Raw genomic sequence first — 18,172 nt, 5'->3', positions numbered from 1 at the left:
TCCTGTGCCTAACTATTTTCTACAGCATCCCTTCCTCCCCACCCCCCAGTAGGACTCCTATTTTCTTCTGCCACCACTCATTATTTCTTTCATTAACTTTAATCTAGAAGGGAAGTGTCCCTTTCTGGCAGCATTTAAAAAAATCCACAAAACAGTCACTGAAAGTCATAGTGGAAAATGCATTGCTGCATCTAGGCAGTGGAGCTGGGAGCCTCAGGGATTCTTAATAATTATTGTGACACTCCTAAAAGTCAGTGCATGTTTCACGGCATAAATGTGTATCACTGCATTCTATTCATTTCCCAACACTGTTCCCCTTACCCCCGGTTGGCAAGTTCTGTATACCCAGGATATTTTGTTTGAACAGAGTGACGGTTCCCTGCCATTTGGGGAAGGAAAGCCAATTTTCTTATCCTTTACTCAGTGATGAGTAAACTTATTCTTTACAGTGGAAACCTAGCACAGAGCCTTGTAAAAAAAGAATTAAATGGTCTTTCTTTTTAAAATAGTTTTAAAAGAAGGAACCCTGTGTCAAATGTATTATAATAATTAAGGAAACTACTACATAGCAGCAAAACTACATTAGACTTTCTGATTTTTCCATGGTGTCCTTGGATAGATACACTACCCAGTAGACCATGTTAAATGCTCCAAATGTGACAGGAAATAGAATGCGTGCATATTTGTCTATCTTACTAGTGCCAGAGCTGGAGGCAGGGGGTGCAGGAGGTGGGGAGATAGCAGACTGCTTTACAGATGCTCCCATAGTATTAGCTGTTGTCTGAATCTGCTCCAGTCTAGATCCAAGTAAATGATGAATGGATGGGGATCCAGATGTAGCATGCTGTGGCATGCATCCAGTTAAAATCGGGGTGGAAGGAGGAGCTGGAGGAGTAGCTCTTGCAGAAGACAATGTTTCTGATACATTGAGGCGACTGAATGGGTTTGGGCTTGATCCTGAAAGAGACTGGGGCGTAATGTCAGAAGACCCCTGAGTTACCATAGAAGGTTGGATGGAACTGTTTGCTGGGTCAGTCCGGTTCCCACCCTCGGCTTCTGACTGTATCATGGCGTTCGTTCTTTTCCTCACATTTGAATTGGCATCTGTAGTCTGCAAAGTTACAAGCAATAATTAGTCATTTTTAAAATAGACACTTGAACAGAAGAGATGGAGTCTTCATAAACAAGTGCTAGCGTGACAATACTCATGCATATCAAAGTTAGCTTGATCCTGAAGTTCAAAGATACCATATGCTCATGAACATGGACTTAACTCAAAAAAAAGAAAACACAACTGTGAACAAGAAGCCTCCTAGTGCTGTTATGTGTGGCTATAATATTGATATGGCCAGATCTGAAACATCAAGTGACATCAACTGAAACTTGATACCATTAGTCTATGGATCCTTGTCTTGTTTTTTTCTCTTTTGGGGCTGTGATGGGGTATACAAACCACACAGTGGGCCCAAAGGGGTTAAAAGACAATACTTGGCCCAGGTAGCTTCATCCCCTCCAAGCTTGCCCAGCATACTCTGACTGGAGGAGCAGGTTAAATGGGAGCTCAGAAGCCCAGGCAAGGGGTGATGAACATGCTGCAGGAGACAGGAATCCTTCTCCAGAAAGTTGAGCCTGAGAGGGCACCACAAGGCGAGTAAGGCCCACATGCAGTGCCTTCTCCAACCACCACCCCCGCTGAGAACCAGCAGGCCCTGCTCCTATGGAATTTTTTTTTTTTTTTTTGGTTGAGAGACTGACTGTTCAGCCAATTAGGGGCCATGCCCCAAACTGAAGAGACTGATTGGCAGAAAGCAGCCCAAGGAATTGAACTTGGATTTACTGCAGGGAGGACTCTGCTGCTGTTGCTTCTCACAGGGCCCTGTGCTGGAGCCTGATGGAAAGAGGGAGCCCAGGTCCCACTATCACACCCCTTAAGGGCCAAGGCCTAGATGCGGGTGGAAAGCTGAAGATTCCTGGCTTACGGTCAGGAACAAATATCACTACTGCCCTGACAGAGAGTCGGGTGCACTAACCAGTAGGCCACTCTGCCCTTTGAACCCCCATCACACGTGGCAGAAAATACATTAAAATATTCTCTCCAGGGGGGCATGAATGGGTGATGAGGTAACATCTTGAAACTCTCACAGAGGCTCTGGCAGAGAACTATCTGATGTCCCTGGGGTCTGAAGTAAAAATGACAAAGGCCGGCCCAGCATGATCCCAGGGTCCATGCATTACTGACCTCCAAATCCAGACAAAGGGTTTCCCTGGGAGCTGGGATGCCCAATCCCTGTGGGTGAGGATATAAAGGTCTCAAGAGGAACCCAGAAGTCTAACCTCACCCTGTGAGGAGTAATCTGGATCTAATGGAGTGATCTTACCCCCACACGTGAGCTCCATCATTAGAAGTAGTGATGGGACTGCCTTTGACCACAGGGGCTTGCTTTGCCTGTGGGCAACAAAGCCATTTTCGACAAGATTGCCTATTCATTGATGGTAATTATGGGCAGCCTGGACAACAGACAGCCAGGCTCCGAAGAGGGAGTCCATGGAAAGTGTTAGTCCTCATACAAGTGGACATAGTAACCGTGCAAGGACTGATAGACTCTGCCAAACTCTGATCAGGGAACAGCTCGTGGGGCTAGGATGTCGAGGACCCAGAGGAAGGATTATCCTTGCAGGTAAATGACCAGGCACCAGGGCCTAGCCAGAGCATAAGGGTCCACCACCACCGCTCAGTGTGGACTTCTTGTCTGGTGAGATCAACTTTGTAGTCTAGAGGCAGCAAAGTATATATCCACTCTCAGTCTAATGAAAGGGCATTGGCAGATACCCTTGATGGCCAAGTCTAAAGAGAAGACTGCTTTTTCCACCCAATTTGGGTTGTATCAATTTAAGACCATGCCCTTCCGGCTCCACAGGGCCACCGTCACCTTTCAGTGACTGATGGATAAGGTGCTGTGGCCACATGAGGCATAAACAGCAGCCTACATTAACAATATTGTCATATATGGTGAAGAGTAGGTCAACCATATAAGGCACAGTATTGCAAACTACAAGCTCTTAAGGAGACTGTACTGATGGCCAACCCTAACAAGTGCCACCTGGCTGCCAAAGTCACTTACCTGGGGTATACAGTGGGAGGGAAACAATTACAATCCCTGGTGGACAAAGTCCAAGCCCGAGCAGGTTGCCCCCATCCCCTCCACCAAGAAGCAACTTCACTGTTTCTTGGGATTTCTGGGGATGAATCTCTGACAGTACCCCACTTTTGCTACCATTCCCGCCCCACGGATGGACCTGTAAAAGGATTCAGTGCCCCAAAAAGTCTGTTGGATGAAAAACTGTGATGAGACATTTAAAGCAGTGAAAGACCCAGCTGAGCCAGGAATCAGTGCTATTCCACCCAGACTTCGCAAAACCATTTATTGTGCAAACCGATGCAGCAGACTCAGGCTCGAGGCAGTGCTGTCTCAAGTCAGAGAATCCTATTCTCTTTCTCAGTAGAAAGTTGTTCCCCTGGGATGTGGCATGCTGAGTCACTGAGAAAGAGGTCCTGCAGGAAAATGGGTTGTTGATGCCCTGTGATATTACTTTGGGGGCAGCCCTTCCGCCTAGTTGGGACCATAGTAGGGACCATGTAGGGCTGAATTCCATGAATGACCACAACCTGTGCATCATGCAGTGGTATCTCTCACTGCATTCATATGGCTTCCAGGTATCTCACCAGACAGGCAGGGAAAACAAAAATGCCAATTTCTTCTCATGGTGGAGACTCAAATCAGTCCTGTGACACCACAACTCAGTGGATGAGGGGGAGGGTGTGAGATGGGTATACACACCCCACACTGGGTCTGAGGGATTAAACAATACTGGGACCAGACAGCCCTGCCCTTCTGGGCCTGCTAAGCTGCTCCAATTGGAGGAGCAGGTTAAATGGGAGCTCAGAAGCACAGGTAAGGGATGGTGGACGGGCTGCAGGAGATAGCAATCCTTCTCCAGGAAGCTTCTCTAGACAGAAGGCTGAGCCTGAGACAGGACCACCCAGTGGGTAAAGCTTCTCCAACCACCACCCCCTTTGAGAACCAGTAGGGTCTGCTGGGCCCTGCCCTTGGACTCTTTTTTTTTTGACAGAGAGAGAGAGAGAGAGAGAGAGAGAGAGAGAGAGAGACTGACTGACTGATGGCACTTTAGGGGCCAAGCCCCAAAATAAAGGGACCTACTGGTAGGAAGTAGCCCAGGGAAGTGAACTTGGACTTACTGCAGGGAGGACCCTGCTGCTGTTGCTTCCCACAGGGCCCTAGGCCGGGACTCAGTAGAGAGCGAGGGCCCAGGTCCCCATACCACATCCCCTTAAGGGCTGAGGCCCACATGCCAGTGGAAAGCTAGAGATTCCCAGCCAAAGGTCAGGAACAGATATCACTACCGCCCTGACAGAGGGGCAAGGGGCCAGAAGTCATGTACACTAACCACTAGGCACCCTAGTCCTCCAAGCCCCCTATTCATATTTTTAACTGTGGGGTCAGATTCACTGGTATGATCTTACAGCTTAGGTGATGTAAAACAGCTCTAAATCCATCTTTTGGCAAACCTGGTTTATAGCTGCTTTGTATCACTGGAGCAGCTCAAAGCAGCTGGAGTTTACCAGGGAATCTGGCCCCTATTTTCTAAGTTCACACATAGTGGTCCAAGGATACTGAAATACTATTTTCTCCTAGATGTTACTTTGTGGTAATTGCTGGCAAATGCTGACTTTTCAATGGCAAAGACTCCGCTCCACATGCAGTATTTCAATCTGAAAACTGCAGATTTAGAATAACTGCTATTAAAAGACCAAGTGGGTGGAAACTAATCTTTATCCATTTCATATACCCTTTCACAGCATGCATTTTATCTTAGCAGCAGAAATGTATTAACTACTTTACACCAAATTAGACATTTTTATTTTGTTGAAAACAGAAGAAAAGTAAAAGTTCATTCCAGTTTTTTGTTTTAATTAAAATAAATATTGAAATACTGAAAAGTCCTAGTATTAAAATATTACACCAAGTGAAACACAAGTACATATATCCCTCTGATTACTCTGTAATAGTAAATAGCCATTTCGTTTCTATACTGCAATTAAAAAAACCATCAAAACCCACTATATATAATACACTAGCATTCCTTTTCTTCAACTAATAATATCTAGCTAACATAAACTGCGACTTAGAAGCAGAAATAAACAAGTCTAAGAGCAAACAGGCCGGAACTCCAAAGTCCTGTGGCTATTTATCATCACCACGAAAGGACAAACTGCAGCAGAACTCACCAACAATGGCAGCATGCTCAGTAACTCCTGCCCGTCTGAGTAAACACACACAGGTATGCGTCTCTCCAAACCAAACAAGTATATCAGGAGAGATATTTTGCAGAGTGGTAACAGTACTTTCTGAACGGACTGCCATTTCAGTGTTACATTTTACGTCCTCAAGGCACTGGACAAATCTTAGCTATGTAATGCATTTAAATAGCAATTACATAAAAACTGAGAGCTGTTGCAAATATCACATCAGCAGCTTTTTTGTGGTGGTCTGGGGCCAGATTCACATAGCGACTTTGGCCATTTGTGGTGCCTAAGTCCAACATTTAGGCACCACCGACATTCACAGAATTCCCCTTCAGCTGCTTCCTGTTGGTACCTAAACACATTCAGTGTCTAAATTTCTGCTGTAAAAGTTTCCTACCACCAATGTTTCTGCCTCTGGGCATGCACACTGTTGCCTCACTCTAGGCATCTGGAAGTCTAAGCCCTAGCGTGATACTCAAAGCAAGGGAAAATAAGTGTCCTCCTGCAGGGCCTGATCCTGTAGATGAGCACTGAGCTGACCTACTGGATTGGGGCCCGTTGCCATGATGGTGACGACTATATAACTTTTAGCTCAGTGATTAGACCATTCATCTGGGATGTGGGAGAGAGAGGTTCAATCTCCCCCTCTGCCTGTGGGGGTAATTGAATCAGCAACTCCTACCTCTCAAGAGGTTGCCTTAACAACTGAGCTATGGGATAATCTGATGTAGGAGTCCCTCAGTCTCTCCTGGTGAAGTTGTTGCACTTCGGATAAATAATTAAAGAGCCACTGGACCAGAGAGAGAGAAAGAATGACTCTGTAGCCTGTTGGGTACAGCCAGCACCTGAGTGGTAGGAAATCCAGTCCCCCTGCTCCCATCACTCCATTATTTATCCAAAGTGCAACAGCTTCAATAGGAGAGATTGAGGGAGTCCGCACATCAGAATATCCCACAGCCCAGGGGTTAGGGCATTCACACCTGAGAGGTGGAAGATGCTTGTTTCAATCCTTTCTTCTCATCAAGCAGAAGGAAAACTGAATCTGAGTCTCCCACATCCCAAGTGAGAGCTCTAACCACTGGACTAAAAGCTACAAGGTGGATGGTGGCTCCTCCTCTTCCTCCCAGGCGAAAGTTCCTAATTCCCAGAGAGGGTGAGGTTTAGGGAAATCCCCTCTCTTTGGTAACTCCCTGCTCAGCATGCTGGCTTCAGTGAACTCCATTCGTAGGTGTATCTCTCCCCATTCATTGTATAAAGGAGCCCAGGTGCCTAAGAAAGGCTTTCGAATCCATTGATTTTCTAGGTGCCTAAAAGTTAGTAAATCCCTTTGTGAATCTAGCCCTTGGTCTATAGATTAGCTACCATGGCTTTAAATTGATTGGAAGAATGAAGGTATGATACATGGATGATGTCCCTGAAATGAGGGAAACAATTTTGCATGTCAGCCAGCAATAATAATTCTCCAGACTCACACTGCAGTTGAACTAATAAACGAACTGGTCTTTCATCTGATAACTCATTTGTATGAAGAGAATTGAACCAACAAATTCTTTCAAAACGTCAGAAAGGGCAATAAAGTAGAATTTTAAAAATTTCCTAATATAATCCATAGTCATTAATGAAAGAAAAATACAATATGCTGAGAAGATCTACTATTGCTGCTGGACAAGTTTGAACATTCATATGTGGCTCTAAATAAAACAGCAAGTTTAAGGCAATCTAAGTTAGAGCAGGTATTGTTCCATCTAAAACTGAGTCTACATTTCTAGCTCTGACAAATACATACAACCCCTAAAAAGGCACTGTTATTTCTAGATGCTAAGAAGGACATTCTGAATGACAAGGAAACACAATTTTCAAATCTAAAAGAAATCTTAAAATAAAAAATAAATACAATGGAGCATAGCTCGTATTAGAAGTCAGAAGCTACAGTATAGAAGTACCTTTACAGACAGAAACTACCAGGTATTAACGGATTGTTTATTCTAGCAAAGAAAGACATAACAAGAATCAATGGCTGGAAGTTAAAGCCAGACAAATTCAAATTAGAAATAAGGCACAATTTGTTTTTAACAGTGAAGGTGATTAACCATTGGAACAAACTATCTGGGGAAAAAGTGGATTCTCCATCTTTTAATGTCTTCATATCAAGACTGATGGCCTTCAGCCAAAACACAAGTTAAGAGGCTTAGTACAGAGGTAATGGGGAGATTCTATGATCTGTGTTATTCAGGAGGTCAGACTAGATGATCTCATGATTCCTTCCAGCCTTAAAAATCTATGTAACAATCAGGGGGAAATACCCACTAATATTAAATTTTTTAAAAGTCTCGTTACCCCTTTGTGTCTTCCCTTTTGTGTCTGATGTTTGCTAACACCTGAGCACTCAAGCTTTACTGGCAAACATGTAGGCGGAATGTGAATTTCAAAAAGATTGTAGGTGTAAATTTTCACAGAAACTGAATTTTAATCTTCAGCGTGCAAGTTCTGGCACCAGAAGCAATCAGGGAACAGAAACAGTGCCATGTGACTGATCTGACCAATCACACAAACAACACAGCTCAAACCTGCAATATCAGTTTATAGGATAAAGTTTTTTTAAAGATATTCCTCAAATAAACTCCATTAAGGAATGCATTTGAAGAAACAGTGTTCTGCTTGAATGAACAGAAAAAAGACTAAATTCACTGAATACATTATGTGTTGCAAATTATGTACTCCAGTTTAGTCTTGCTGCCCTGAGCTGCTGGGCTCGGTCTGCTCCTTCCTCCCCCACACCCTTCTTGCAAAATGGTATCAGTTGCTCCCTGGGCCCTCGCCCCCGCCTTCACACCCAAAAACTTCTCTAGGTTCCTGAGGGGAAAGAGCCCTGTGATGGGCTGTTCTTCCAAAGAAGGCAGAGATGTGGGGAAAGCAGCCATTCAGAGGGGGTTTTCCCCTTGGCACATCAAAAAATCATTTGAAGGCTGCAGCTTCTCCCCTTATGGCCAAACAGCTTCCAGCCATGGTCAAAATCCTCTTGCTGGCAACAAAATCAGGAGAGTTGGCAATGCTTTCAGGGGCTTAATTTATTTGCATCTGCCACCTACAGCAAATGCCAGTTCAGTTGCAACATATTTATTTCAGAATCTCTCTTAGGTTTTAAATATCTCCCTTTTCCATTGCGGGATGCTAATTGCCTTGTTTGTTTATTATTTATGGAGCTGCAGCTTGAATAAGTGAAGGGCTGAATTACTGTAAAAAAAAGGGGGGAAATGATACTTCCTGAAAGAAATACTAATGGTTCCACTTGAAATAGAAAGGCTGAGTCACGATTCAACATGCACAGCAACATGCACAGATGTGCGGTTTGCATACCTCTGCAAGAGAGAGCTGCTTATGACCCAAAGCAGATTTTAAGATACCTAAATGAAAACTAAAATAAAACTATACATTCAGTACGAATTTGAATGTGCATTTCCTGTGACATTGCTGTAAACATGCTGACTCAGACTGCGAGCATCACGGGTCAACTGGAGGCTTGCAAAGCTTAAATAGATGTGATTCACTAAAGAACTCTATCCAAACCAATAACGCTGTTTTGCAGAAAGAATGGCCCTGGAGTTCTTTAAAGAAGGGTTGGTATTAATCTTTTATGTACAGAGCTGTTAGTACATATGTTATGGCTCTACTTGGGTGACATCCACGTGCAATGAAAAGGGCCAGCCCAAAGCCCTTTTTACCATATAAGCCCTGTATGGGGAGAGAACTGGGCTGAAGCTGCTATATAAGGGGGCCTGCATTCTTCTCCACGTGACGCTCTCTGTGGCAGCCCTGCACTGATTAACATGGAAGGCTATGATGTGAGTGGGCGAAGGGTTTGGTTAGCATTTATATGAATCCATTAGCCCCACATATTGTGCACACAGAGGGTGCAGCCAATAGGCTAGGATAGGAGTTGTGGAGTGGGGAGAATAGAAACAGTTGCACTCTGGTCCCAGGTTGGGAGGTTGGATTTCACCTCCCCATCCCTTCTGTTCTCTACCTGCAGAGAGTCCAGTTACTTGAGTTTTATGTGCATGGAGAGAATTTTGCCCCTTATGAATAGCAAGTCTCCAAGCAATATGAGCTAAATTGTAAAATAGCTGCACGGCCCCAAGAGCAAAGACTGAATTATGATTCAGAGTCACAATTCATCCCTTGCCCCGCACTTGCTCTGTGATCTGTTCTCATGGTCCAGCTTAATTCTGCCCTCCACCTTTGTGCCCCATCAGCCACTGCTGCTTATGAATAAGAGAGTGCATCCAAGGTTCCTCCTACTTCCTATCTGTTCCCTCCCTGTGCCTTTGATCATGGTGGGGAGTAGCCCCAGTTTTCCCTATCGCACTTGGAATCACAACATGAGCAGGAGGAGTGTTTGTGTGTGGGCGGGAGGGGCAGGAGAAGAGCCGCTTCCCTAAACAAGCAAAAAGGGGCAGGAGCAACCTAGTCCGTTAATCACCAGAGAGCCCTGTTTTGAAATTGTCTTAGCTGGTGAAAATGGGCTAACCATGTAATTTTATACTTAGACTATAGAAAGGATTTTCCCCCCTTAATACTGCAGGAAAATAAAGTATATACATGTATGTAGACAGAGTCGGTTGCTCATGCAAAAATTATTAAAATTTACATTTCTGAAAGGCACCATACAGAGTACACTTAATTTCATATTGTTACCATATAATATTGCACAATGAACCAGAATATAGTGTGGGGTTTCGGGTGCATTTTGGACATCACCTACTGGCACGATAACATGGCCAAAACATGTAAATTAGTAAAGCATATTTGGAGATTTGGGGCCAAATTCTGTTCTCAGTTACACTGCTGTAAATCTGTTATCAATGAAGTAGATAGCACTGGATTTCCACCAGTGTAACTGAGTTTAGATTCTGGCCTTTGAATTACACTTTATCCTTAAAATATACTTGAAATGACTATCATGTAAGCACAGGGGAGCTGTATTAAACTGCATCCAGAAAGGCACTGATTTCAGCCAACCCTGTATCAGTTTGATATTCTTTCAAAGGCAGTTCTAACAGCACCAAGAAAGGCAACAATGGAACTGATTAAAGGTGCAGTCCAATTCCAATTAGAGGAATTAAAGGTTTAGGAATTAAAGATTAAAGGTGCAGTCCAATTAGATCAGGAACTACAATACCAACTGCGATATAGACCTAATATAGCATTCCACTTCTACATAAAACGTTTCCCAAAACTTTGCAAGTCTCGAAGTTGTGGTGTATGCCCTTGGTAAAGGGGAGTGGACAATATCACAATGACAACACTAACAGCACAAGGAAACATTTTTATCATTTTTGTTTAGAGCACAGCAGCAAAGTATTTGAAAGCACAACATTACACAAGCTTACTGATAATGGGTAACAGATGAAGCCTTGTATTTTAGAGACATAAGAACTAGTGGGGGGGGAAACTATAACAAAAATTAGATGACTTTGAGGCATCTGAGGATTAGATGCTTTGAGGAGGTGCAGTGATTATCCAACTAAGGATTCACCCCAGGGGGAAGATAGGGAACAATTCAGCCAACCTCTATTTCAAGAGGGCAGCTTTAACCTCACACTGAGACTCCATACAAAACTCTCCAGAAAAATCTACCCAGAAGATACTCTAAATGATTACCAGGTGTCAGGATCATGATTGGGACACGGATGGTTGGACTTAATTGGAGTCACGAGGGTGGTCAGGCCTGGAGGTTAGAGCGGAGCTGAACCAAGCTGGAGTCAAGAATCAGGATGACAGAACACCTGCGGACATGGTCAAGAGCAGAACCAAGGGTTCTAGAGCCAGGCACTAGATGCCAGAAGTCAGAGCCAATAGGTGAGCCGGAGATGTGGTCAGGAAATAGCACCAGAGGTCAGAGCCTTGGGCCTCAAGGATGGAGAAGGGCAGGAGCAGAAGCAGGCACAGGAAGCAGGACCAAGTGCAGTTGCAGGCATGGAATGCATTGATCAGCCAAAGGGTCAAGTAGTTGCTTAGCTCTGCCTCTCCACCAATCAGGAAGTGCATACAAATCACACAGCCCCTGCTAGGGTCAGCCGACACTGCTGCAGCTGGCTCTCTCATGTTTAACCCTCCCCTCGCCCCCGAGGATGAGGGTGCCTTAGACCCTAGCTTTCCTGGGTTTTTCTGGTGAAAAATTTGTAGGAAAAATGTGTAGAACCTCTGGTTCCTAAAATCATTCTTCCAGGCCACCACATGGTAAAGTCAACCTTGGATTCACTTGGAATCCATGATTTTTCTGTCCTCACATTCTTCCTGAACCTCCACAGGAGGGGGTGGTGGAGCGAAGTGGCTAAGGAAGGGATGTATTGTGTAGGGCTTCAGGAGGAAAAAGTACAAAAATGGGTGGACTTTCAGGGATTCAGGCAGCTGGCATTGGAATGCTACTGATTCAGCAAGCTCGAATGAACTCAGGTTTGCGGGTAACGATGTACTCAAATCTGGCAAAGAAAAGTGACCAACAGATCTGCTGTTGATTAAGATTACCGGCGGTTCAAAGATATTCTAAGTTCTTGCGATTGGTGAGGACCTGGACCGGGAATTGAGCCACCACAGCAGAAGTCTCCATTCTTCTAATGTTGTTTTAGCTGCAAACAGCTCTTTGTCTCATATGCCATTTTTTTTTCAGCAGGAGTTAGTTTACATAAATAGTAAGCACAAGGATGGAATTGGTTACGAGGGTCTGCTTTTTGCAAAAGTACACCCCTAACTGTGTAGTTTGAGACATCTGCTTCCACGGTAAAAGGTCTGGCAGGGTCTGGATGCACAAGAATGGTAGCTGAAGTGAACATTTTATTTAGCTGATCAAAGTCAGATGTGCTTTCACGGATCAGACAAAACAAACCCATTTTTGAAAGAATGTAGTTATCAGTGCTACTGGTTGGGAGAATCCTTTAACAAAGCGCTGATAAAAATTGTCAAATCCAAGAAATCACTGAACCCCCCCACTTCACATCTTTTGGAGTACTCCGCCTAGTGATGGCAGACATTTTATGTGGGTCCACTGTTAGGCCCTCAGGGTGGAAATAATATAACTGAGAAACTCGATAGAGTCCTTGTCAGATTTGCCTTTCTCCGGTTTTGTATAAAGGCAATTCTGGTCAAGTATATCAAAGTCAAGGTGAACATGTTGCTCATGTAGCTTCTGTTTTTTGGAGAAGACAAGAATACCATCTAAATAAATAAGAAATCAGTCCAGCATGTCCTGGAAAATGTCATTCATGAAGTGCAGAAACATAGCCAGAGCATTACATAGCCCAAACGGCATAACTAAATACTCAAAATGTCTAAAACAAGGGAGGAATGCCATCTTCCATTTCTTGCATTCCCTGATACAAGCCAGGCAGTAGCCTCCACAAAAGCCCAGTTTAGAAAAAAACTCTGGCCAAGCCAAGTCTTTCAAAAAGTTCATTAATGAGAGGAAAGGGTATTGATTCCAAACTATCTCTCTAATCAGAGCTTGGTAATCAACACAGGGCACAAGGAGCCATTTTTTTTTGGCACCTCAATAGATTTGGGGCCCCCACTGGAGAGGTAGAAGGATGAACAAACTCCTCCTCTAAATTCTTATTGAGGTATTCCCAGAGCATCTAGAGTTCTGGTTCTGAGAGGTAGTAAATATGACTGAAGGGATGGCCAGCCCTGGGCTTTGGGTCAACAGGGCAATCATAACTGTGATACAGTGGCAAGACAAGATAACAGTCTGATAATTAGGTCCACTCAAGTCTCATCAGTGGGAAATGATTGTAGCATAAACGGGAGCCAGCATTGACTCAGGAAGCCACAACATTTCTCAGTCATTGTCATACTGGGCCAGTGGCTGACTCTTTGGTTCCCAAAGAACCTGGGCAGCGAGACCTGCACCTGCAGAGCCATGATCTGAGTCTTCAGCCTTGGCAATGTATCCATTAACTCCCTCAGGGTAATGGAGGTCAACCTCGCAGCCGAGCCTGATCATTGGTCTCTCTCTCTTGGGCTGTGCAAACTGTCAGGATCCTGACCAGGATGTGGATGGTCAGGCTTAGTGGTCAGAGCCAAGGGGGTGGCCTGGCTTGGAGGTTAGTGTGGAGCTGAGCTGAGCCAGAGTCAAGAATCAGGGCTAAGTGCATAGTTGAGAGCAAAGCAAGGGTGAGAACCAGGGATCAGAAGCTGAAAGCCAGAGCCAATGAGTGAGCCAGAGATGTAGTTAGGAAGCAGAGCTGAGGTTCAGAGCCAGGGGTATCAAGGTCAGATGAAGGGCAGGAATGGAAGCAGGACCAAGCACAGCAGAAGACATGGAACATATTGATCAGCCAGAAAGCTCTGGATGCTGATGGGTCAAATAGTAGCTTAGCTCTGCCCCTCCACCAATAAGGAAGTGCCGTTCATCAGGCAGCCCCTGCCAGGATCAGCTGTGCCAGCGTGTTGCTAGGAGACTGACCCTGCCACTCCTGGCTCCGTGACACAATGAGTAGGGTGAGTGGAACTGAACAAAGGAATAAAGTCAGGTTTCAGAAAGAACCTAGTGTGGTGTGCCAGCAGGCATTCAGGAATGCAGGCTACATCCAGGATGCTACAACTCAGACAATAGAGTCAGAGCATGTAACACTGGTCTCATAGCACACTTAATAAAGATCACTTTCCTACAGTGCTACCTGCCAGCCACCCCACTTATTGCTAATGAAACAGGCACCCCATCCCTGCTCTAACCAGACCCACTCACTCTTTGGGGGTACTTGCCAGTCTGATACCCTCCAACTGGGTAGGGGTTGCTGTGCTGCATCACATTCTAAGAGGACTTTCTGCTGCCAGAAATCTGCCATCTTGGCTCTGCCAGCAGAACCTGAGCTGTGAATCTTATCCAGTAAGAATATTTTCAGTGAAAGTTTCCAAATCCCAAAGGATCTGCATGCCCAATTCACATTAATTGCAATGGGAATAGCTTGTTCAAATCTCTTAGACAGTTTTGATAATCTCCATTTTTGTATTTTGCTCTGATTCCAGGGTATCTTCAATTGAGAAAGCTCTGCTGCTGGCTCTAGTGTGATCAAATCCCAGGAACCAGCAGCCTCCCATTTGATTGTAACTGCTCTGAGGGGCTACAGTGAAAGATGTGGACTTTCAGACAGCTCTCAAGTTTCAGACTGCTCAGGTCCTACAAGGGTTATCACTAACATCGTGGAATGTAATACATATTTGAGCACAGGCATTATGCATTCTTAGCAGCAGCCTCCACTTAGGAGGCAGGCACCTAGATTCTGCATCAGTTGGCGCTTCCTTCCGGGTGAACTTCAAGGACACCCCACAGTAAAGTACATTGCTGTAATCTAGTCTAAAGGTGACAAAAATGTGGATGACTGGTGTAAATCATATCAGAGGAGAGTGACAACAGCCTCTTGGTTCACCATACCACAAGACTGCAAATCTTTTTTGTGAAGGTTGGACAAATATTTTGAGCTGATGTGGAAGATGTAACAATTTCCTCCCTGTCATCAGTAGGGTTCTAACCCAGCGCCTTCAGCATCACAGGGCAGATCTCTACCATCTGGACTAACAGAGTAATTCTAGTAACAGCAGGATGCTGTTATCCCCTAATGAAGCAGCCCCTATAGGGGAAGATGGCAAACACTATGCTAATGTGAATTATGCACTTTTCCCCTTAAAAGCAGATAAGCATGTGAAATTAATGACTTTGTAATGAGTCCCTTCATGCACTGCAGTACAAACCTCTACCACTTGAGTTAAATGAGTAACTCTGTTAGCAGGCAACAATAGTAGATTGTCCTTTAGTAGATTGGCCATAAGAGGGACAACAGGCCACACATTATGATAACACAGGTCACACAGATACTGCCTCTGCCTGTTTCTCTAAATGATTTACATAATCTGAAAGAGACAAGTTTATTTGTTAAACTAGAACCAATTTATTTAGGGGCCTATCCTTCATCAATGAAGCCAATGGACATTTTGCCATTGATAAGAAGGGGAGCAGGATAAGGCCCTTTTATATTATGAACTGTTCAGAGCAACAATCTTCTTAACTGCCTGTAAAGCAGCTAGCACCGAATGCTGGAGTTACACCAATAATAAATAATCAAAAAGACTGTGCTGGGACATTATCTGAATAAAAAAAAAGAGACACCCATGGAATGATATATTTATGATTTCATTTCCCAGAGCAAAATATGTTTGGGCTATGACAAGATGAGGCATCTCAAATGAGATGCTGGTGCAGAAGAAAATTGTTATCAAAATGATTGGCTATTTCTAGCACATCTTCTCAAAGTTGTATTCTCATTTGTTTCTTCCTGGAATAATAATGTGACTATGAAAGGAGTGTCTCTGAATATTAGCATCCATTGAATTTGGTACTAAATAGATGAATGAAAGCGGACTGTTCTTGAAATAAGATCCTCTAATAATCTATTCCATTCAAAATAGGTTTATTTTCCTTATCTGTGTTAACCTTTTGGCAGTCAGCCAATATTTTGGCTAAATGATATTTCTTTAGTGAAGATGGAAACTTATATTTCAAGCAGTAATACAAACTGCAGAGTACAACTGGCTTTTGAAATCCCTATTTTATTCAAACAAATGTAAACTTCTCTTAATATTAAATAGTCAAAGCATTCTGAATATTATTTTATAGATTTTTTTCCCAAGGGGACTGATTGCAATGGACAAAAATGACTTCACTCTGGCTTTTCTAAATCTCAAGAATTTTCAAACACAACCATTAAGAAAAATTTAGTGCAGAAATTCAATCCATTTGACTTGGCATGAAGGTAGGATAACTAGACAAATTTCCTTGCAGACATGCATAAATATTGTAATTAATACTGTGCCCCTCTCTTTCCAAGTGGAAGCACATGCAATTGACCATAGATAATACAATGAAATATACTGTTAGCATAGTTCAATATAGTTTAGATAGATTTATCGTTAAATCTTATGGCAGGTTTCTACAGCAAGGTTGTGTTGCTCACCTTATACTAGAAAATACATCACCACCACCAAAACAGAGCTTTCATAAAACCAATTCACAGATCATTCACTGTGTCCATAAAGTAAGGCTAAAACTGCTTGTTATTGCTGTTTACTATCACACTAGAAAGATACTCAAATGAGAGTCAATCTAAACTCTTCAATATTTAACAAGGTTTGCACACTATAGCAGCTGTTCATCTAAAGTGCAAATTTTGAAACTTCCTCTGAGCCTACATAATCCTTGATTTGAGCCAAAAAAAAAAATCAGGTATTAGATTATTTTTCCCTGTGTCTTACCAGCTTTTGGCAAGCAAGCCAATTTTGCACTTCAGTGAAATCAGATTGCCAATTTAGCATGAACTGAAACAGTCATAGTAGCTGAGTTCAGATTTACACCAAATGGATCATCAACATATTAATATACACTACCGAAATGACAGACTTAGTCATGTTGTTATAAAACAAAGAAAACAAATAGCATACCCATTTTACATTCCCTGTGATGAGACTCGGTCAACTAATCTATAAAACAAGCAAGTACATACTTTTAAAATATTGCAAGATAGGTGCCTTAGACAAGTCATAGGAAGTGCAGTGTTAGTATGGGAATGCTGAAACAATGATAAAAGCATTTATAGTGCATCAAATTATGCAAACTGCACTAAATATGTCTATGATGCAAAATACTGAGGACTGTGCAAGCTGTAAGAAAGTCATGTGCTGGTGCAGCATAATGTAAAGTTCCTTGCCAAACCCCTTTCTAGCTCTCAATGAAATGTTGTGAGAGTCCTCTTGCAGTACACTAGCTTTCTACATAGTTTTAAATCATTCTCTTTAATTTAAAATTGCTTTCACAGTTTATATGAGGAACATGCCCTATTGGGATCTGAATCCAAAATAAGTAAATCTACTATTAGTTCAGCTAAAGATCTATCAGTAGTAGTAGTGCATAAATCCTCTTTGTAGGTCTCTAGCCATTAGGGAACAAGACTATCACCAACTGCTGATAAGCAGGAACGTGGTGCGTTTAGGGTCACATATTTGCAGATCAGCTTCAACACTCTTTTGAACTGAGTAAGCTACAGCAGCGCTTCAGTGATCCTGGAGACACTTCAGTGGTGAGACAACACTTTAGCAGTACTTTGTCAGCCTCATCCTACCCTAGACATATTCAGAGCAGCCTCATGGAAGGTCCCAGGGCTGCTTTTGTAGCAACTGTGTACTACAAGGAAGTTTTATTGCTACAGAGGCATATTCTTTCAGAGCTTTAGCAGTCCCTTTATGACACTATATTCTACTGCAGTACGGTCTCCATTTGGGTCAGAGATACTGTACCATAAATTTAGAATATGCCATTCCCCAGATTTTTAATATTGATTATGTACTATAAGAAAATCAAAAATTCTTTTTGGCCCTGATACCAACTCATTCACCATGGTGTCATGCCATTACTAAATATATAAACTTGGAATAGAAATTTCTCTTATGTTGATGTTCCAGAGCCAGGAGATCAATATTTACTGAAGAAATGCATTATAGATTTTGTTTTGCCTACTCTAGTATTGGAAAATGTCCTAGTAAAATGTACATTTGGCACAAAGGACAATGAATTCCATTACAAAGAGAGAATACCACAGTGCACAAAACCGATTTCATAATTTGGAAATCAATAGAATTTAGAATTATAATGTAGACAGAAATAATAGTTATTTGAAAGCTACTCTTTGTAATCCTCTCTGTAATGTCAAATATTCAGCTGTGTCAAATAACCCCCTCCAGCTGTGCAATATTTAAGCTCAAGATTTTTTAAAAACAAAAAATCATGTAATTTAGATAAGG

At 43.0% G+C, this 18,172-nt stretch overlaps 1 protein-coding gene across 2 annotated transcripts in view; it reads right to left on the bottom strand.

The window, feature by feature from the left end:
* Window positions 1-577: 577 nt before the first annotated feature.
* GABRA4 (gamma-aminobutyric acid type A receptor subunit alpha4) overlaps window positions 578-18,172 on the bottom strand; it is a 60,525-nt gene continuing 42,930 nt past the window's right edge. For both annotated transcript variants that reach the window (XM_067531280.1, XM_067531279.1), the window contains exon 9: window positions 578-1,111. In XM_067531280.1, the coding sequence (XP_067387381.1) occupies window positions 578-1,111 (534 nt within the window). The remainder of the gene's footprint in view (window positions 1,112-18,172) is intronic.

This window comes from Emydura macquarii, unplaced genomic scaffold (assembly GCF_026122565.2).
Source record: "Emydura macquarii macquarii isolate MOO-44397 ecotype Brisbane River unplaced genomic scaffold, CSIRO-AGI_Emac_v2 contig_3128, whole genome shotgun sequence".
Taxonomy (NCBI): Eukaryota; Metazoa; Chordata; order Testudines; family Chelidae; genus Emydura; species Emydura macquarii.
Note: the sequence above shows the minus strand (reverse complement) of the source record. Positions and strands in the feature narration are given on the sequence as shown.